The 23208-nt window shown below is 42.1% G+C and overlaps 1 protein-coding gene across 1 annotated transcript in view; it reads left to right on the top strand.

Moving 5' to 3' along the window:
* LOC147900301 (heme binding protein) overlaps positions 1-1106 on the top strand; it is a 38551-nt gene extending 37445 nt beyond the window's left edge. Inside the window, exon 8 of the mRNA XM_087377281.1 lies at positions 59-1106. Coding sequence (XP_087233407.1) covers positions 59-352 — 294 coding nt within the window. The 3' untranslated portion in view covers positions 353-1106. The remainder of the gene's footprint in view (positions 1-58) is intronic.
* Positions 1107-23208: the final 22102 nt, after the last annotated feature.

The raw sequence follows: 23208 nt of genomic DNA, 5'->3' as shown, positions 1-23208 counted from the left end.
TAAATAGCTTTGAGCAGTACAGGTGATTCTAATAGCTGAAGTTTCAAAATTTGTGCAGGATGTTCAATTCACAATTGGAGGTGCACACCGTTTCATAGCAGCGTTCTGGTATCCTGTGAACCATGTTCCATGGTTTAAGCATCAGCATTATTCTGCTAGTTGTGATTGGCTCCCTTTGGAAATTCTTCCTGCCAGTACATATTCTGCGGATTCGAGCAAAAGTAAGATCGTGGGTATCTTGAGTGCCTTCACCATGCTTTTGTCAGTAGGGGCACTGAGCACATCTATTGCAGTCTGCTGGTGGACAAGGTCAAAGGGGCAATATCAAGCTATCGAGCTTCAAGGGCGATAGCATTTTAAAAAAATATTCTTGTTCATGAGTGACATCCTATCATTCATGGGGAATTCTGAAGTGGGCATTATTTTTCGAGGGAGGAAAGCCACGTTGAGCGAGAATCCGGAGTGACTGAGGAGAGAATGTTCAAGGAGCAAGAATGTAAACTCCATCCAGAAAATTTCGCAAGAGTATGAGGGGTTATGCAAAACATTATTGCATGTATAACTATGAATGGGTTTTTGTGTGACTGCACAATATATGGAAAACCAAGAGCTCGTTCTCATCTTGTTCAAGGAGAGCTCGATATTTCATATGCTAAAGTTGAGAGAGCCAATCACTATCATTGTGCCCTGTTGTTGTGAAGCAATGCTGCCTATTTCCATAGTAGTAGATGATTAAATATACTACCTCAAACATCTTTATTGCTCTGCTTGAGTTTCCTGTATCATGTGTAATCTTATATCAGCAAAGCTAGAGATGTCACGTTCACAGGTGGTGGGTGGGGCAATGGTTGGCAAGACAATTTGTGGACATTGGAGAAATGTGGGTTATCCCTTGTGGTGAGTGAGCACAGCTCACAGGGTCTGTTAAGCCTCTTTACTACATTATAATTTAAAATTTGAGGTAATGAAAAAATCTTATGATTATGTAAAAAATTTTGCAGGAAGTGAGCCAGATGATGTACATTATTTCATGACATCAGAGGTATGTTAAGAAGCGATTATGACTCTTGAAAGTTTTCTGACAAACTTCTCTCTATTCATCATCCTAAAATTATGATGCAAATACTTGTAGCAAGTTGCCCAAGGTGATGTCCCTTATATGATGGCAGTAGAGGTGATTATTACTAAAACCTTATCCTTTATTTTCTTTTTTGCATGATACTGCTTCAAAAATATGACTAGTTATAAAAATGTACTTGTTTGATTGAAGACTGTCTTGTATCTATAAGCGGCAGACCCTGAAATCTAGTCAGTACTTCATCTATAGGTTATTCAAGGCTCCAAGAAACCCAAATGTGAAAGAAGCTGTCTCACTACCTCATTTCAATTTTTTTCCCTCTCAATGGATTTTGAATCATGTTAATCATTGATTCGCAAGGAAGTCGTACACAAAAGATCTAGCTCCATCAAATGATATTGTTATTGTTATTGTAAGTTTTTCCACATTGTATTTGAGGCTTACAATACCCTTAGCTTATAATGCACAACATTTTTTTTGGGGTGAACATTGTAGATTACTATAATTCTCTAGTGTCGAACTCTTGAAGGTTTCTTAGTTTTTCTTTCCGGCATTCTTCCATAACCATTTATGTAAATTTGACCTTGGTTGTTAAATTGCATGAGTCATGGTTTCTTAAGAATAGGGATGCCTTTGTAGGTGTCCTTTGTTGGAGGATCGGGGGGAGAGAATGGACTGCACAAGAGAGTAAATCTACACTACATTATATTAATCATGAACATGAATACATATGAACCCCTTGGGTTAGGGTTAGGGTTTGATCTTATGTCCTTATAGTATGGTGCAATTTACCTTATCCTTAATAGCCCTAGGTAACTAGAGGGTGCATGTACATGGTTTTTGTAAGATTTTATTTATCGCAAATGATAGCATACCAAAATTGAGAAAGATTGACTTAAAAAATCAGAATAGAATGTGCACGTGAGCATAGTGACGAGCGAAATTTGGTATAATGGGCACAAATCATAAGACCCTATATATTAATATACATTTTCTCTTAACTTAGAAGTCATCATTCACCTTTGAAAGTCAAAGAGATGAGGGAAGAATGCCGAAAATGAGAAGTCCCTTGGATCAAAGATTGATTAGTTGAAAGATGATTGTGTGAGTATTTGCGTGTATAGTTGGTTGCATGTGAACATGTTAAAGCTGAACATGTCATATGTCTCTGTGGACTGTGCAAATGATATGTAGAACAATTTGCGTGTGAAGAAAATCGGTGTAGTTGAGAGGACATGGTTTGGAAGGTTGTGGTGTACAAGGGTGTCACGAACCCAAGAGCGATGATAACAATCTCTGATGCATGTTGCAATACAGTAAACTGTCAAATGATGTAGGGTCTCAGAAGATTGTATAATTGGTGTGGACAGAGTGGTTGCATAAAAGCTGGGATGAATGTGCGAGTATGGTACTATGCTTTGTTGAAGGGGCCCGAAAAATTGACGAGACATGGTGACTTGTCAAACTTGTATGTTGATTTGTCATGAGTTGAAGGTGATTTGTTGTGTGGCTAAATATCCGTCGGCATGGGTTGTAGCATCTATAATAGGCTCATGGTGAAGCTGACAGTACAAAGTCCTAAAAGCCTAAAATATAACTAAAAATGCATAGATTGTACTCGAGGCATATGAGATGTCGAACGTTGATGGTGGGATATATCTATAATCTTGGATCCAATCACTAATTTGCATCAAGTATGGTCTATATACAACAATTATAAGTCAAAGTTGATAATGTCTATTGTATTGGGGTAGGACTAAACTGATGTATATATATTCTCGTGCTGAGGAATGATTTATTGATTAGAAGAGATGTTGATCACAGGATCTAAGTGTGATGCAGTGGGGTGTGACTTAGCCGCCGATGATCTAAACTAGTGGTAGGAACAATGTTCATAACCAATGAGCTGTGGCATATATGAGTGGATGTTGAATTGTTTGACTGATTAATCTGCTGATCATTCTTGGTAGCAACTGTGTCCAAGGGCATGACATGCTTCATGTCAGAGGTGAAAGCGTTAGTGATGGATACTAGAATGGAATCATTAGAGGAGCTAGATGCAGTGATGCATCTAGCTCCTCTGAAAGCTCACATCCCCAGCAGCATGCAGAGTTAGATGCATGTTGTTGGCGATGTGAAAGCCTCATACTGAGAACTAACCTATAGAAAATTTGCACGATCATTGTTGAATTCACGCTAAGTATCTGTATCATTTGATGAGTCTAATCCATGCATAAATGTGATGAATATACATCACAGAATTCAGTCTGTGCTGATGTAGATTAAAGTGCCTCATGTTGAGGGATTGCTGTCAAATGTGTGTGATTAGAAACTGGAGGTTGATCCATACTAGCATAGGATGCATCTGTGTCTGTTCTCTCAAAAGATCAATAAGGTGAGAAGTAGAATTGTACATTGCTATATATCCTTCTGCAATAGATGATTGAAGTTAGCTCTCTTTCTACTCACATATCTCATTTGGAGTCATGATTGATGTACCATCATTGTGATGTGGAGATGTATGGATCCATGTTGGAGGTGGTTTGGTACTTAGTCCTACATGCTTATTCATGTATCATCGAGAGTATCTACCCATGAGAATATATTGTGAGCTGCCATTGTGGGGCTTATGCTAAACCTGTTAATCTATGAAACTCTGATACTCTTGCTTAAAATAAAATGTTTTGTAAAAATGATCCAGCCATGTGAATGTGACAATACTCAAGAACTTTGTTAATGATGGAGTGAGTCGTTAATGTGATAGATGTTTTATTGTTGACTATGAAGTTGGTTACGCTGTTGAAACTTGGTTTGCTTGCTATAGTTCTTTATACGCATCAATTGTGCCTCCATTCGTAGTCGGCGTAGTCAAAGTGCTATAGCTTGTGGCTTGTTGCTGTGCTTCGAGGATACTCCCTCTTATCTATTGCATGGCATTGATGCTCGTCAAGTTTGTCTTGGCTTCGCCATTGTAGAACTAGTCTTTGTTGTTAGATTCAGCTATCGTATTGTTGTAGTTGCTTGTCATTGCAATCCATCATAGTAGAATGCTTCAAAGTCATTGTAGGTTGTCTTTTATGTGTGGATGTGGTGAAAGTCCATTCCTTGACGTTGCCTCTTGCTGTTCGACTTGCCCTTGCTGTAGTTCCACTATAATTTTGGTGTCGTGACTACCGTAGAGCATTAGTTTGTTGTTGAAGTTGCACTGTGTAGCTTGTACATTTGTTTTCTAGTCTTTAGGTGGAGTCTTTGTAGCTTTCTCTTTGCTATTATACCTGAGCTTGGGGTCGCTCCCTATGCTGGTGTTGCTTAGTTTGTTGGGTTGTTGTAGGCTTGCGTTGAATAGTCTAACTTAGAAAAGAACTAGAGATATAACTCACGATAGCTCTCATAAGAGACCTTATAAAAATCTCTCTCAAATCATGAATAACTCTCTTTCAAACATAATGAAAAAGATTGAACCACTAGATAATAGAAGCTCTGAATGATACGATCGAAAGCTTTCTGAATTGAAACAAAGAGTAAAAAGAGCTCTATATAAAGATCTAGGAAAAGAGATGAAGATGCCTTAAGAAGGAGGGTTTGTGCCTTGACACCGTAGGGGCTTATGCCTTGATGATGCAAAGGGCTTGCACTCTCTCATGCTTTGATACCATGTTGGAGGATCTAGGAAAGAGAGAGGAGTGCACAAGATGCGTAACTGTACACTATGCATCATACATATCATTTTGTGGTGATCATAAACATGAAAATATACACGAATCTCTTAGGGCTAGGCTTAGGTTTGATCCTATGTCCTTATGGTATGGTGAAACACCATCCTTAACGTCCTTTAATATTTTTGGATATTACACTAGCCTTTTGTTACATTACATGGCTGTGCAAGTCTTTAGGTGTGTAGCATCTGAGGTGCATTAAGTGCAAGCTTCCAACAAAGAGTTTTGTTTTTGAAGATTTAAGGTGCACTTGAGGTGGATTACTTCTCCCATGTCCCTCCTCTCGCCAGCCACCCTGTATACCCCTCCCTCCCCATCCTTCTTTACAAATAGGAGGAAGGGGAGGGAAAATATTTGCATGACATCTAGAGAAGCATATTTGTACATAGATGAACAAAACTTGGGACCTTTAGTGTAGATAGAGTCATGAGTGAGTTTCCTAAATAGGCCAAAACAAGCGTTAAGTTCGAATTTTAAAAGGAGCGGGTTGTTGGTTGAAATATTGAGGCTAGTGTTAAGTGTGAATCTTTGTTGAAGTGGGTTGTGGGTTGAATAGAGGTTGGGCTAAGAACGTAGGCTCCTCCCCTCCCCCCCCCCCTCCCCCTCCCCCCCCTTCCCCTTCCCTCCCCTCCCCCTTCCCCCTTCCCCTCCCCTCCCCATCCCCCTTCCCTTCCTCACCCCTCTCTCTTTCCCTCCCCTCCCCCTCCCCATTCCCCTCCCCTCCCCGCCCCTTCCTCCCTCCCTCTCCTCTCCCCTTCCCCCTTTCCTCACCCCTCTCCCTTTCCCTCCCCTCCCCAACCCCATTCCCCTTCCCTCCCCTCCCCTTCCTCCCTCCCCTTCTCTCCCCTTCCCCCTTCCTTACCCTGCCCTGCCCTGCCCTTCCCTTCCCCCTCCCCCCCCTCTCTCTCTCTCTCTCTCTCTCTCTCTCTCTTTCTCTCTCTCTCTCTCTCTCTCTCTCTCTCTCTCTCTTTCTCTCTCTCTCTCTCTCTCTCTCTCTCTCTCTCTCTCTCTCTCTCTCCCCCCCCTCTCTCTCTTTCTCCTCTTCACTTCCCTTTCTCCTTCCCTTTCCCCTTCCTTTTCCTCTCTTTCTTACCTCCCTCCCTTTCTATCTTTCCTCTCCCTCCCCTCCATCAACAGTCGTCATCGTAGCGTGAATCTCACACTGACATGGATAAACTAAAAGCCCTACGGACATGCCCATGCCATGTGGACACGTGCAGTGGATTGGCCCCACCATATGTATCAATGTCCTTCTATCGATGAACCAAGGACATGTAGTATCCATGCATGCATGTGTAGCGTCGTGTGTGACTCCATATCTCTACCAGATTTTAGAGTTTTTAAACTCTCAAAAGTTGTTTGTTAATACCGTTCTGATATCTTGAAGATTTTAGAAGACTCTTATGGTAAATTAATGTCATGCATGGGCCATACATACATACATACATACATGCATGCATATAATTTTTCATACATTTAAAGTACTTTTATTAATTTAAATGTAATTAAACTATTATTTTTTATTAAATTATTAATTTAAATTGTTATTAAGTGCAACATTATAGAGAGATACTCTGAGATTTATTATGTTGAAATGATAGTGCCAAAAAGTAAACTTTTGATTCTCGAACAACATTTTCATAAAGTAAACTTTCCATTTGGGAAGGAGTTTTAGGATTAGTCCGAAGATAGACATATGAGTCCAAAATTAATGAAATAATTATTGTATGTATACACACATATATATATGTGTGTGTGTGTGTGTGTGTGTGTGTGTGTGTGTGTGTGTGTGTGTGTGTGTGTGTGTGTGTATATACACATTCTTCTAAGTTCATCCAAGTGGGGATCATAAGTTTTCCTCTTTAATGGATCCCATTGAGCTTCGATTGCATCATTGAGGTTTTTTTTTTTTCAAGAAAGAGACTTCTATTAAGTAAGAGAAAAAACCCGCCAGAGCAAGCTCAAAGCGAAATACATCATGAAACCATGAGGATAAATAAACCCCCTCAAAATGAGGTGGAAAACAACCAAGGTTGAGCCTGAAAGTGCCACCTCAACCCTGTAAGAGTCTCAGAGAAGAAAAGAGAATCCTTCCATTCCCTGAACAAAGAAGCCCTCCTAGCTGAGGCTGCATGGGAGTCGTCTCCCTTCATACTCATCCATATAGCCATCAAAGTATGTATGGTGTCTATCCAGATACTAGCCAATGTGTGTGAGGGATGAACCTGAGTTCCCTCCAATGTCTGTGTGCATCTGGCTCTCCAGATTTGCAAGGATGCTATGCTCGCCAATATCTCCCGAAAGGTATCTACAGAGGCATGTACAGCTCTGCAAAAGGAAGGTGTGGTACCACATCCAAAGAACAAGACTCAACCTGATGACGTTGAATCGAAATGGCTCGAGAAGTGTCATGTCTCTCATAAAAGACCTGAGCCCAATAAGAGAAAGCCAAGCCTCCGAGCCCCATGTCATAAAGAATGGGGAGTGCACAAAGTGACTGAAAATCCTGGCTACCCCCATCCAAATCATCCTCGCCTGTCTGCAATCCCATAAGCAATGCTGAATCGTCTCCAAAGCAGAGAGGCAACTAGGGCACGTAGGGTACTCGGCTCCGAATCTAGATCTCCAAAGGTTCACTGCAATCCCACCATAGATAGAAAGCCAAAAGAAAAGAGATATTTCTATTCCTGTGGATTTCCAGAGTCTCCTCTAGAAGCACATCTATGAATCCGTAGTGATATCAAATGCCTCCCAATGAGGAACTCTGGAAGGTCTCCAACCTCTACTACTGAGCTGGAATCTTGTGGCATTACTGACCGTGTAGCAAAAGAAGGGGATGATCTTCTCTCGATGCCCTGCGTCAATCCAGTCCCACTCTCTAGGGTCCCACTGCAAATACCTAATGGGAACTCCCCTGTAGAGCCAAAGTCTCCAAGATCTAGTGGAGAGAAGCTAGGGGCCAGGGTCAAGGAACCACTCTAAATCTGATCCCTGCACCAAAAGACCTACAACCTTGATAGGCTAAAAGGTAGACTCAAGCAAGATGTCCTCTGTGGATGTGAACAATATCCCACCATCATGCACATCAAAAACCAAGGCATCCCCGTGTGTATCTCAAAAGGCCAAAACCTGAAGAGGAACACCCCCTCTCGTAGAAGCAGCTGCCCAAGTGGAGAAAGTGAGTGGCATATCATCTGTGTCTACCCAATCCATTGGAAGGGCTGTCTCAATCTATAAGATCCTCCCTGCACTCCCTCTGAGATGTCCTGTCAACTGAGATTTAGTCTCCTCTGGAAGCCTTCGGAAAGCTTTCCATGACCCAAGAGGTGAGGCAACAGGTCCCCTCTCCAATCTAGACCATTGCATGTAGAGTGAAGCACCAAGTGGTCTGCCAAGATCATCCAATATACTGTCATTCCACATGATTGGTTGCCTATCAATCTCTTCATGAGAGGAAGGGGGAAACCTCCGAAGAGTGCTCCTGCTGGCCCATGCTTTCAGGATGGCAACCATGAGAGGGGATGAAGGAGACCTGAGGTGTGCTACTGTGAAGATCCATCTAATACTGCCCATCCAGTCTCCTCCTGAAGAAGGTGTGCACGTCTGTATGCTATTCTGCATGGAGGAAATATCCAAGCCGACCTGGCAGCCCAAATATCTGACTAGCACACCTGCCGTTGGATTTATGCCAATTTATCTGTGCCCTCGTTGCCAAGCAAAATAAATCCAATGTTGTCCTGAAAGAAGTGAGCGTCTGTGGTGTGGCATCCAAGTAAACTACGGTGTCATCTGCCAACTCACTGTCAAGTAGCTCCTCTTCATGTCTGATGGAAAGTCTCAGCCCAAAGATGTCAGCTTGAGATCTAATATAGATACTCATAGCTTCAGCCCCCACGAACAAAGAAAGAAAAGGAGCAAGGGGGCATCCCTGATGGATTGATCTAGAAATATGAAATCTCTCACCCCTTACCCCACCAAAAAGTACTTGGTTGTGGGCTGATCTGTACAAAGAGGAAACACCTCTGATCCAAGCCTCTGTAAAGCCAAAACATAGAAGGGTGCCCTCCAAAAAAACCCATTCTACTCTGTCATAAGCTTTCTCAAAATCCAAGAGTAGAATGGCTAGATTCTGGCCGCTCTCTGCATGACCCACTCTGAAGCTTCCCGAAAGGAGAAAATGTTATAAAAAATGCTTCTGCCATGCACAAATCCCATCTAAGTGTCATGATGAATAAGATCTAGGAGAAGGGGATGCAATCGAAGGCTAATTGCCTTGGCCAGAATCTTAAAGCATGCCTCCAAAAGTGTGATAGACCTCCACTGGGACTAAATTTTTGCAACCTCCTTTCAGGATAAGGTGGATGAGACCCTTTGTGAGTAACTCGGGCATCTCACCAGAGTCCCAAATTCCCTCAGGGCTGATGTAATGTAGTCTCCAATCATATCCCAAAATGCAATGAAGAAAGAAGGGGTGAGGCCATCTGAACCTGGGCACTTGCCCTTGTGAAGGGATGAAAGTGCAGTCCTGAACTTTGTGTTGGTGAAAGGTGCATCAAGCAAAACATTCATATCCGGTTTTACCAACATAGGGATGCTCTGCCAAATAACCTGTCTAGCATCCTCTCTATCCTATGTGTCAGGATCCATAGTAAGAAGGGTGGCATAGAAATATGAAGCTATGCACATGACATCATCTGGATCTATCTCTAAAACCTCATGTGAGTAATAGAAGTGCCTCCCCTAGTGCCTAAGGCATGTGACCACCAAAACGTATGGCTAGAAAGCAACTTGCCCACCCCTAGAATCCAATTTGTGCTCTTGAATAAATAAGACATCAATAGAGCCCCCAATAACACTTAGATGAAGCTGATCTCGGATTAACTGTCTGTGGTGGCAATGTGAGATGCCACCTAGGTCCTATATGTTCCAGCTAACAATCCTCATCAATGATGTAGAATGGAACACCTTACTCGACCTAGAGGCAGAAACAAACCCCTCAACAAGGGAAGACCTCTTGCTCGAGGATCGAGGAATGGAACTAAGTGGTAGAAAATCAACAGGGGAAAGAACCCTGCCACCTGACAAAGAAGTCCTCTCAACGGGAAACCCAATCGCTGGCTCATCAAAAGTAGAGGGCACAAACTCCTCTAGGAAATTTGAGGCATCTGCTAGAGTCGAAAATGAGTTCTTGTGAATCAGGCTAGACACCAGAGTGCGAAGGACCCCTTCTGAGGGAAGAGGATCAATGGTGTAAACCATCCCCTTCCCCCTAACCAAGGGAGGAAGTGAGGATTGCTCAAGATGACCCTGTGTTTGAACGGCCATGGAGACCTCTCCTGCCTTGGGGAGAGGGTCTGGCACTAAACTCGTTGGGTCCAGGGGAGAAGTTGCAACTGGGGAGGAGGTTGAAGCTGAAGCATCTTGGACTATGTGAGGTGAGATTGGAGGACATCCCGAGCTGAAGCAGAGTTAACTAATGTATCCTCATGAATTGAAGGTGGAATCTGCACACGTGCGACAAGTGCCCCTGAAGGTCATGAGGCACCGAAGGCAATGGTGGTGATACAAAAGAAGCGCTCAGTCAAGGAGCACTCTAGCAAGTAGGAGCTATACCACCACCTTAAGGAGGACCACATTGTTGAGGTCGAGGAGCAGGTGTTGGACTTGTACCACCCCCTATCGAGGCTGAGGAACAGGTGTTGTACCTGTACCACCCCCTTATTGAGGCTGTGGGGCGATTGCTGTACCATAAGGCTTCTTGGGCCTTTTCTTCTTCTTGGGGCAATCCCTGGCAAAGTGTCCAATGGTCTTGCATATCCTGCACTAGTCCTTCCTGCCTACAATGTCTACTCTCTGGCAAAAAAAAGAACCATCCAGGCGCTGAAGCATAACATGGTCCATCGTGAGGTTAGGATCCTTACGAAGGACCCTAACTCTAGGAAACCCATTAGCCTTGGTTGCCTCTGTTGCAGTTAGCGGCAACCCAAGGAGGGGGGGATCTCAGCAACCATACCAAAATGCTCCCCAATAACAGTAAGAAGTCGTTGGTAAACCTAGGGAAGCCCGGGAAATTTGATGAAGAGCAAAAAAATTTCCTTGTCTGCCTCCATTGGGTCTAAACCAATATTGAAGGCATCAAAGAAAATCTTCCTGTGTCCCAGGTGTAAAAACTCAGCTTTGAGCACGGTGCCTGCAGCCTCCGGAGTGTCAAAGACAACCTGGAAAACACCTCGTCCCAGAAGATTGTCGAAAGGGGATCAATATATCCCACTTTTAGCAGATCATCATGCCAACAATATTCCTGTTTAGTTCCAGACACATAAGGAAAAGATTGGATAAATGTTACAGATGGCAATAGACGAGGGTTACCCTCCCTTCTCCATCCCCCTAAGTGTGTGTGTGTGTGTGTATTTCAAGACAAAATATTATCCATCTTAGGCTTATCAATCAAGACAATACGTGACAAGATAATATTTACAAGGAGGGTTTAAAAACTCTCAAAATATTCAATTTACTAATTTATAAATATCAAATGATATTGAAGGAGCTCCAATCACCTGCATCCATCTACAACAAGGACAAGTTAGCACAAGAACCCTTAATTGTGGGATTGCATGCTTCAAAGTGCAGCTCCACTTGTTATCAATGTCACAATATCATAAGCTATTTTTCATAGTAAATTAAATCAACATTGGACGATGGTACATGGTGTGGCACCCAACACTAGAGTCACAGGTCTCCAGATGCTCCATGTATATGGTGGAAGGTTTTCACACTTTCTGAAACACAGTTTTACAGATTATCCCAAGTAAGGGATCAAAACCAACTACGTATCTCCATTTTTTTGGTATCCTCCTTCAAACAATGTCCAAAAGATAGTACAATAAACCATTATGCCACGCTTATCATATTACACATAGTAATAGGCTCAACTTCCTATATGGAGGTCATGGTTGATAATCCTCAATAGTCGTATTTGCCTCCCTACTAAGAACGTAGTTGCCTCCTTCTCTATTCATATAGAGAGAGATAGAAAATGAAGACAATATGTAAAAGGATTGTCCAAGTCCATACTTTTCAAAACACTACACATATGATAGGTCACGTAAGGAAATACTCCCAAGTATTGGTGTTTGGGGATTATTCCTTTTAGAGATGAATTAGTACAATAAAAAATTATTCATGTATACATAAATTTGCTTTATAACCAGTAGACCCAACTTATGATGGTATACCAAAGCGTCGTCAGTGCTACTTTAGACGCCAAATTTGTTGATCATGTAGCAGTCGTCTTGCACTGTGTCTTTAAGATCTTTACAGGGCTTTAATTGCCTCACTAGATCCTCATAGGGCATTGAGGAAGGAAGTATCATAACCATTATTAACAGGCTCCTCAGAGCCTCAGAGAGGTAGGATTAACATTAGCTCATGGAAAAGTGCCATAATGATAACAAATGAATGTTACAACACTAGTCAAGGAGTAAGGTTTTACCTTCAAGTACTCAGCTTCAAATATTGCTCCCACTAGTTTGGTGCAGTAAGAAGGATGTACCCCATGTCGCTAAATCTTGTACCCATCTCAAATGCAATAGATCTCTTTTGATAGACCTAGAAGCACCATGTACACGTTATGTGCGTTGGAGTCACTCAATGGTTTTTGTTTGTACCAGAGGCTCTCTATATGCTTGCGAGCTTCAAATCTCTCTATAGAGGTAGGTAGCCTTTCGTGTAAATCACAGTCGTAATAAAAAAAGATTTGTAAGCTAATACATTAGATGAGGAGATTCATCACTTTGAAACAAACAATAGTAGAGAGAAAGTATTCACACTAGCGCCCATCATAAAAAATGAGGTAGTCACCTCTTACCTCAATGTCTTCAACTAGAGTGGATGTCTACGTTCCACTATCAGGCTTGGCTTGAGCTTTTAGCATGTTGCACCATCTATCACGAGTCTGAGGAATAGTAGAAAACCCATGCCTTGCTACAAGTAGCGCTCTCACTACATGAATAGTCTTCTAGGGTGTTGCCTTACGTAAAGTGCCTGAGGGGCCTTGGCTACCACTCACACGAAGACCATTATCTTCCCATCCTTCTATATTAACGAATCAACGACTATTAGTTCCACAATCATGTATGGGAGGTGGCTACATCCAAGGTGATATTTCACGAGAAGATTACCCGTCGCTTAGTCTAGTATATTACAAAAACAGTGATGACTACCTACTTGATGATCACGTATGGGAGGTTGCAACGGCTAGGGAGGAAAACCAAAGTGTGAGAGTAGCTAGTCGAATATTGCATTAGCTTATGAAGCAAATAGCCATGTATGAGATATTAGCTATGCACGGGGACCTTACATAGATAGTCCATGGTTGAACCGACCCAGTCAGTTCACCTTCTAGCATCTATACCGATTCATTTGAGCAGTTTAATGTAGAATCATGTACACCTCTCATGAGTAATTGTATGAATCTCATGCAATTTTTTGATGAAAATTATGTACCCCTATGAGCACTCTTATGGTGATTATGCATTCAAGTTATAGTATATGTATCATGAGACTCAATCTATTGCTGTCGATGTTTTTTATAGATAAAACTTCATGCTATATGAGTTCAACCTCCATCACAAGTTCTTACCGGTTGCATATAGTTGTAAACAATGCTTGATACAGGCCAATCATAGGCATATCTTAGTCTATATAGTTGCAAATGCAAGTCAACAAGTATGGGCCATAAAACTTATCTTAATCTATATAACTTATTCGGCGATGTACACCCATGTTTAACTTAGAAGAGACTTGGAATCAATTCTCTATCAGATGTATATCATGAAGAAAAATCATCACGGTCTAGCAAAGATAAGCTTGCCAACCCAAATCATGTATACACAAGCATAAGTGTGTGTGTGTGTGGGAAAGTCAACCACAACAAAGTAGAGAGGTTGAGTGAGAAGAGGAGAATGATGAGAGAGTGGGAATTACATAGGAAGATATGTAGTTTTAGGTGTAGGTTTACTTTCCTTTTTGTTCTAGCTCTTTAGCATGATATTTTTAGGTTTTTTCAACATCTATAAGTACCAAATCCCTTCACCCCACAATTCATTCCACCATTTCTCAGGTTCTCTTATATCTCAACTCATTTCTCATTTTTGCAAAATTTTCAAGATTTGGCACTAACAGGTGAGTGGCGCCAACAAGTGAGTGGTGCTAACAAGTGAATCGCCTCCCAAATTTTTTTGTACTACACAGCATCTTTAAAAGTCTATTGCTTATTTTTTTAAATTAGCAAGGTGTTGCAAGATGCTGAATTGCCTCTTAGCCTCTTTCATATGAAACACATTCCTCTTTTTTTTTTTTTTTTTTGAATAGAACTTATTACATTTTGCAACTCCTCCAAAACTATTATTTATGCAATACCTTTGGGACTTCTTCTAGATCCATAAGACGAATAACTAAACAAACTAACAGTTTTCTCTTTTACCTCTTACAAAATTATAAGACTAATATTATTACTATAATCGATATAAATATATTAATAATTTTATTATATTTGTTTTCTCTTTTACCTCTTACAAAATTATAAGCCTAATATTATGACTATAATCGATATAAATATATTAATAGTTGTATAATATTTGTGATACATAAAATATCACCAATATCATATAAATACGTATAATATTATTAATATAAAAAATATAAATATAGTATTGATGTCAAAATCATTATGCAAATAATCAATATTCTTTGTAGCTTTTGTTATATTATTTAATAAAAATAAGTATAGATAAACATCTATATAATTTAGAAAGATAAATCAAAATAATTTAGTTTAATTATTAACTATTTAAAATATTAGAAACAACAATATGCACTAATTGCAATTTAAGCATGTTGAAGCTCTCATTTATGAAAATGTAAGAGTTGAAACCACTCTACGAGAATCTATACATCATCTAAATTGTAGATTCATGTAAGAGGGTTAGAGGATTGCTTGGATTTCTTAGGCAAGAGGACAAAGAAGGTGGATTAGAGATGTAATCATTAGGAACAAATTGCACTGGTACAAATTGCTATTGCTACCAACTCAAGGAAGGGGCAAGGGTCATAGGCTCACAACTCCATCTCTCTAACAAGATATTAGTTCCCATCCGAGAAGGAACAGATCTCATAGGCTGAGCCATAAATGCTAAATCCCATAAGCACATCATGCTCTTAGACTATGATTTTGAGTGTGCACCATCCAATGATACAAGGACAATCCTTGAGGATTGAGCCCCCTAAGTAGCAAAATATATGTTACATAGCTGAGCTAGTAATGAAGGCTAAGTGACTCCCACCATGATGCATCACTCAAGTGACATACCCGAGGGTGCAACAACGTCCGACAAAGGTGTTTGATCTTACATGTGGGCATATGCATGTCGACCTAGAAGATGTTGAAGGGAAAGCTTGTGGCTTGCATGGACTTCATTAGGAAGGAGATTTCTTAGAGCTTTTCATGCACTATGGATTTATGGGCTATTCAAGGGATGCAATGCAATGGGCTTGTAGCTTGGATTATGCACAAGGATATGGTTTAGATTGTCAAGAAAATTTTACACTAGTTGCAAACATGAGAATAATTAGAATGGTTATTGCTCTATCATCACATGTTGAATTGCCAATCCATCAAATGAATATTAAAAATGCTTCTTAAAGTCTAGATGAGGATATCTATATGCAACACCCAAAAGATTATATTGTCAAAGGTCAAGAGCACAAGAAGTGAATTGCACGAATAGGCTTATATGGATTATAACACATACCAAGAGCATGGAATGCAAAGCTCTATCGTAACTTTATCAGTATGGTCTTTCACACATCGCATTTAGATCCTTCTGTGTACATTAGGAAGACTTCATAGAACATTGTTCTTGTTGTTCTTTATGTGGATGATATAATCCTCACAAGATCTAATAGCATGATCATTTTAGTCTAAGAAGTAAAAGGTTAGCTCACATCAAAGCTTGATGTGAAGGAGATGGGAGAGCTACATTATCATTTGGGCATAGAAATATGGAGAGATACATGTGCACAACTTGTGGGGACACCAATGATTTGTCACCTACTCTTAGAATGGGACTTTGGACTTAATACAAAAATTTGCAAAGTCTTTTGTGGGGTAATATCTCATAGTATTCATAGAGACACAGTAGAGCATAGAGGAAGGATTAATAATTTTAGTACATTGATACACATTGGAGTCTATGTTTAGGTCAATAATATACACAGATAGAGGGTGGAAGAGTGCAATCGTCCCACCTACACACATAGATCACAGTCATCGAGATGGATGAGCATGTCTTCTATAGATGGATCCAACTAAGGATATCTCACACCATAGACGTGAACATTGTAGCATGGTACTTTACTCTATAGACACCCGTTTATGCAAGGATGACCTTAGGGAGAGGCATAATCCCACCTTTCCTAGAATTTTATGAGGGCATCTAAAGATAGAGGTATCCTTCTCATGGGGGACTTCAATGCTCAAAGAAGGATGCGTAGGCAAAGATATTGGATTTCTAAGGCTAATGTAATGTCTTAGCACTAAGTGACTTCCAGATTGGGGAGTTTTGTTGTAGATTGGATGACACTTGGATGACACCCATGTTGGATCTCCCATCTTGTAATGTAGGAGATATGTTCTATGTGCACCAGTCATGAGATACTCATCTAGAAAGGACTAAGAGATTGCAAGGTTTAGAGGGATATCTTGCTGCCTACATCAAGGTCATAGTGTAGTGGGGATCCATGTCTTCACATTAGAGATTTCTAGCATCATAGCACACCCCATAATGTTGAGCCAGACCACTCACATGTATCCTTCAATTTTACCCTTCTCCATAGGCCCTCCTCCTTAGCATACTACTAGTATAGCTTTGATGATTCACTAGACTTCATCTATGGTAATTACCTTGCTACTTTCTAAGATCACACAAATGAGAAACTAGACATAGATGCCAAATATTTTTATCTCACTAGCACAATCCACATCATACCACAACACTCCTTCCCATACACAATAAAAAATGCACAAAATTAACTTGAAGGGTCCATAATTTAGAGTAGTTGGTATTTTAAAACACGGGTTTGAATCTTGTTATTCACCGAAGCCACATCATCCTAGCGTGCTTGAATCATGACTATTTTGTACTTATAACAAAATAAAGTTCGAAGGAGAATGAAAACCTTCAATCGAATCCCTTTATATAACACCAACCAAGACATCCAACTAGGCCAAGCTATAGACCAAAACCTTAAAGGGGATTGATTAGAGGATTGCCTTGATATTCTACTTCTTTGTTGTGGCCAAGAAAAACTAGTGAGCCAGGGTCAAGATCCCTAAATGGAGTAACGAGCATCAAGCTTAAAGGGAACATTACACTTGTGATCTTAGTTCCGCTAGGATCACATACTCCCCCTATAGTTGGGATTTTTTTTCCAAGCATAGAAACTTGGAACAATCAATCCAGTTAAAAACTTTACCACATCAGCCCACCTTGTAAGAAAATAATACAACGTCTGTGCTCAACAGATAACAAGATCTCATACGCAACAGAAAAAACAAGATAGTATGGAGAATCAAAAATTTGATTACTGTAGAACTGATACAATAGATGGCGCTGCCTCCCAACCGTGCGCTCCTGTGAAAGCAGCTTCGATGGCATGCTGGAAACAGTAGAAGACGGAGGTTAAATGCTAAGGAATTAGGGTTGCTGTAGCCAGTGATGAAATGGGCTTCACGGGCTTGCTCTTATATAGCCACCAATCGTAGTCAGTTAGGCTCAATTGGGTGACCGACCTAGTCCGCCCAAAATGGTCGACTGAGGGTCGATACTGAAATAGGCCACCGACCATACGATAGAACCGGTGCACAAAACAGAGCAACTAACCTAAGGTGTGCGTTCGGCCCATAGCCATCTGGGATCATTTGAGGCTCCAAATGGGCCCCGCAACCCGAGAGTGGGCTGCCTCATGAAATGCTCCATCTACCCTCAGTGTGGTCAGTCAAGGGATGCCTTCCCACACTTGCATGTAGCCTAGTTGGCGGTGTGCCAACTCTATCTGAAGCCGTCCAGCCATCAGGCCATATATGGCCCCCATCTGGTGTCCAAACTAGGACCTATCGAATAACTGAGCTACTCAAATGCCTTCTCCTCATATGGGGGGGCTTACAAGTAGAGTTAGCTAGTTCCTGCGTAGTTACACGAGAGTGGAGCATTGATATCTAACACCCCCCCTCAATGTCCACCCGCAAGTGAACTGACTTTTTTGGCCCAATACCAAGTCGATGAAGATGCCTCTCCAGCAAGTCTCTTCCAAGAGCCTTCGTGAAGATGTCCGCAGCATTCTTTGTAGTCGGACAGTACACTAAGTCAACCTCTCCATCCATGATGAGCTCGCGTACAAAGTAATATTGAATCTCAATGTGTTTTGTGTGAGCGTGGAACACCGGCTTCTTTGCAATCGCCATGCAACTCTGATTGTCACATGATAACTGCGTAGGCTTGTTCTGCACTGCACCCATGTCCCCTGAAATCCTCCTCAACCACACTGCCTTGCAAGAAGCAAAGCATGCAGATTTGTACTCGGCCTCGGTAGAAGAAAGAGCAACTTTGGGTTGCTTCTTGCTGACCCATGACACAACTCCAGATCCAAGTAAGAAACAATACCCTGTCACTGATCTCCTGCTGTCCACGTCTCCTGTCCAATCCGAGTCATAGAATCTGGTCAAGATGTTGCCCTTGGTATAGGTGATGCCATAATCAAGTGTGCCTTTTATGTATTTTAGCACCCGCATCCCTGCGCTCCAATGGTTCTCCCGGGGCTTATTGGAAAACCTGCTTAGTACACTAGTCGCAAAACTGATGTCCGGCTATGTGTTGCACGGGTAAATCAAGCTACCCACAAGCCTTCTGTACTTCGCTTTGTCCACCAGTGGTGATGAATCCTCGTTTGAGAGCTTCGCATCAACCTCCATAGGGGTACCAACTGTCTTAAAGTCAGCCATGCCAAATGCCTTCAATATATCTCCAGCATACTTCAACTGTGAAATGAAGATCTATTTCGGCTCCTACCAAACTTCAATCCCCAAATAGAAATGCATCAGTCCGAGGTCTGTCATTTCAAACTCTCTTCCTAGCAAATGCTTCGTCTGCGAGATCTTCTCTTCATGGTTTGCTATTATGACAAGGTCGTCCACATAAAGGACCACGATCATACACCTGCCTCCTTCTCTGAAGATATACAAATTTGCATCAGATGGGCTCCTCTTGAACCCGTTTTATAGAAAGTAGGCATCAATTCACTGGTACCATGCTCGTGGGGCCTATTTCAGCCTGTAAAGTGTCTTCTTCAGTTTGTAGACTTTACCTTCTGAACTGGGGATCTCAAAACCTGGTGGTTGTTCCACGTATACCTCCTCCTTGAGATCTCCATTCAGAAAGGCAGATTTCACATCCATCTGAAACATAGGCCAATGTCCCTGGGCAGCTAAAGACAAAACACTATGAATTGTGGTTAGTCGAGCTGTGGGAGCAAAAGTACCTTGATAATCAAAACCATGTACATGTGGAAATCCTTTTGCCACGAGCCGAGCCTTGTACTTATCCAACGTGCCGTCGGACTTGTACTTAGTCTTGTACACCCACTTGGTTCTGATTACCTTGCGTTTTGGTGGTCGATCCACAAGTTCCCAAGTGTTGTTCTTCGTTATGGAGCCATACTCTGACTACATAGCCTCCATCCACCTATCATTGCCTTGTGCCTCTTCAAGACACTTGGGTTCATCAACACGGATCACTTCTGTCATCAAAGCATAGTTGACCAAGTGTTCCTGCGCCCTTCTTTGCTGCTCTAATCTCTTGGACCGGTGGTGTTTGGATGGTTCCTCCTCAATGGCTAGAGGTTCTCTGCCATCCAAAAGCTACTTTACCCACTTCGAGAATGACCGTTGCCATTGTGGTTCTGTAGGCTCTTCTTCATCTTCTTTGTCTTGAATCCTCCCAAGCACCGTTGGGGGAGTTTGGTCTGCTATTGGTGGTAGTACTGGATGGATATCTTGGTCCTGGTTGTCTGGGAAGGAAGCATCCTCCTCCAATTGATGCGGCTATTCTGAGAAGACCACATTGCGACTTACAATTACCTTCTTGGTAACAGGGTTATAGAGATGGTAACCCTTCGCCTCTTCACTATAGCCCAAGAAAATACACTTCCGGCTCTTCGGTTCCCATTTGGTCCTAGTAGCATCAGGGACATGCACAAAACAGTCACATCCAAAAACTCTAAAATGTGCAGCTGAAGGTTTCTTACGAGAAAAGGCTTGCAGTGGAGTCATCCCATTCACAGCCTTCGTGTACCTATGATTCAGGATGTAGACTGCAGTGTTACATGCTTCAGCCCAGAAAGTCTTTGGCAAATCTTTCCCTTTCATCATACTCCGGCCCATTTCGCAGATGACATGCATCTTGCATTCTGCTACTCCATTTTGATGTGATGTATGTGGCGGGGGTTTCTGCCTCTTGATTCTGTGACTTTTGCAGTAACTTTCGAATTCAGTGGATGTGAACTGTCCGCCTCTGTCTGATCTCAACTTCTTCACCTTCCTCCCCATTTCTTTCTCGACCATTACATGCCATTCCTTGAACCTACTAAAAGCCTCGTCTTTATTCTTCAGGAAGTATATCCATATCCTTCTACTGTAGTCATCGAGATCAGCATCATGAAGTAGTAGGAACCACCCAAAGCTTCCATCTCCATCTTTCCACAGAGGTCCGTGTGAATGAGCTCTAGAGGAGCCTTTGCCCTGCTGGCCTCTTTAGGAAAGGGATGTCGATGCTGCTTGCCCATCATGCAAGCTTCACATACATCGAGCAGATCTGAAATTTCTGGTAGGTTTGCAATCATTCCACTTTTATGCATCTCCTTCAAAGAACTAAGGTTTAGATGAGCAAACCTCTCATGCCACAGCTTAGTGTTCTTCACATCTACTCGAGCATTGAAAGCTGAGAGTTTGTAAATGTTGTTGCGCCATGTACCTTTATCAATGACCTTCTCTTGAAGATCCAGAATCTGTGCACCATTCTTATCAAATTGAACTTTGAGGTCCCGATCCGTGATCGCGGAAACAGACAACAAGTTCCTCTTGATATCTGGCACATAAAGAACATCGGACAACTGTTTTACAACTCCATCTGACTTGAGAGCAATCGTACCTTTTCCTTTTGCTGGACATTTTGCATCATTGCCGACTGCTACCAGGATGTCATTCCCTACCGCTGAAGAGAGGTATACCAATCCTTCCGACTGGTCATGTGGTGCGATGCACCACTGTCAATGATCCACGGTTTATCTGCAGGTACATGAACTGCCTCCGTGCAAATCTCCTCAATTACGACGAACAGCTCTACTGGTACTGCCTGCGTGCTATTGCTGGACTCTTTCTTTACTCCATTCTTCTCATCTGCAATCTTCTTTGGGCACTTATTCTGCTTGTGTCCTGCCTTGTTGCAATAGAAGCACTTGATCTTCTTCTTTTTCTTTTTATCATCAGAAGAAGATGGGTTACCAGAGTCCTTACCCTTACCTTTCTTTGATCCAGTCCAAAAAGCCAAATCTTCTCCAGTCCTTGTCTTTTGACGCATCTCCTCCTCCAGAAGCATCGTGCTGACATCCTCAAAGTTGAGGGGTGGATTTCTGTTCTATGTATTTAGCACCGTAACAAGACCATCGTACTTTGGTGGGAGAATCCGTATGCACCTTCGTGCTAGATTCTTGCTGGTGATGGTGATGCCAATCGCAGTTATCTGATCGCACAGATTCTTCACCCTAATGATGAACTTCTCTGCTCCTTCAGACTCATACGATTCTCGTTCGTGAGTTGAGTCTCCAGATTCTGAATCCGCGTCTGATTCGTGGTCTCAAACTGATTTTTCAAGACTGTCCATGCCTCCTCCGCTGTGGTGACATGTTCAATTAACGCCATGACATAATCACTAACACTGGAGACAATAGAACACAGCGCATCTGCATTTCTTCTTGTCCACGTGAGAATCTCATCCACAGTTGGTACTATCTGTTGTCTTGCATTGGCTGGATCTGGTCTTGCAACCGGCCTCACGTCCACCCCAGTAGCAGTGTCCCAAAGCTCATATGCGCTTAGGATGGTCTTCATCTTGAACTTCAAGAGTGGATAGTTAGAGCCGTCCAACTTTCCGCTTTCGCCGAACGGTGGGATTCGCAGTGTTGCGGGCTGGACCATCTCTCACAATCTGCTCGCAAACAGAAACACACTACCAAATCTTCTTGCTAGAGTCCAGGCTCTGATACCATGTAAGAAAATAATACAACGTCTGTGCTCAACAGATAACAGGATCTCGTACGCAAGAGAGAAAACAAGATAGTATGGAGAATAAAAAATTTGATTACTATAGAACTAATACAATAGATGGCGCTGCCTCCCAATCGTGTACTCCTGTGAAAGAAGCTTTGATGGCATGCTGGAAATAGTAGAAGACAGAGGCTGGATGCTAAGGAATCAGGGTTGTTGTAGCTAGTGATAAAATGGGCTTCACGGGCTTGCTCTTATATAGCCACCAGTCGTAGTCAATTAGGCTCAATTGGGTGACCGACCTAGTCCACCCAAAACGGTCGATTGAGGGTCGGTCTCGAAATAGGCCACCGACCATACGATAGAATGGGTGCGCAAAACAGAGCAACTTACCTATGGTGTCCGTTCGGCCCATAGCCATCCGGGATCATCTGAGGCTCTAAACGGGCCTCGCAACCCAAGAGTGGGCTGCCCCGAGAAATGCTCCGTCTACCCTCAGTGCGGTCAGTCAAGGGATACCTTCCCACACTTGCATGTAGCCTAGTTGGCGGTGTGCCAACTCTATCTGAAGTCGTCCAGCCATCAGGCCACACATGGCCCCCATCTGGTGTCCAAACCAGGGCCTACCAGATAACAGAGCTACTCAAATGCCTTCTCCTCATATGGGGGGGCTTACAAGTAGAGTTAGCTGGTTCCCGCATAGTTACACGAGAGTGGAGCATTGATATCTAACACACCTATCATATATGAAAATTTTCATTTCTGCCAAATCTTCTCCGAGGACCAAGAAATTTACCCCTACAAGGGACTAGAGAGGCCCCTATGCTTTTCTTGCTCTATGTTTTCTTTTTGGCAATCCATTAGAATCATTACATGTGGCACATTTAAAATTCCTTGACTTGGTCTAGGCTGGTCATGTAAACATCATTGTATCACATTTGATGAGCCCATTTGGGTCTTCAAATGAAATAAAATTTTGTATTAAATTAAAGGTGCATGGTGGAGAGGGAGAGAGAGAGAGGGTAGGCTAGGGAGAG

Source organism: Dipteris shenzhenensis, chromosome 7 (genome assembly GCF_047967505.1).
Source record: "Dipteris shenzhenensis isolate YYH24624 ecotype China chromosome 7, Dip_SZ_1.0, whole genome shotgun sequence".
Classification (NCBI taxonomy): domain Eukaryota; kingdom Viridiplantae; phylum Streptophyta; class Polypodiopsida; order Gleicheniales; family Dipteridaceae; genus Dipteris; species Dipteris shenzhenensis.
The sequence above is the reverse complement of the archived record's forward strand: the minus strand, read 5'-3'. Positions and strand labels throughout refer to the sequence as shown.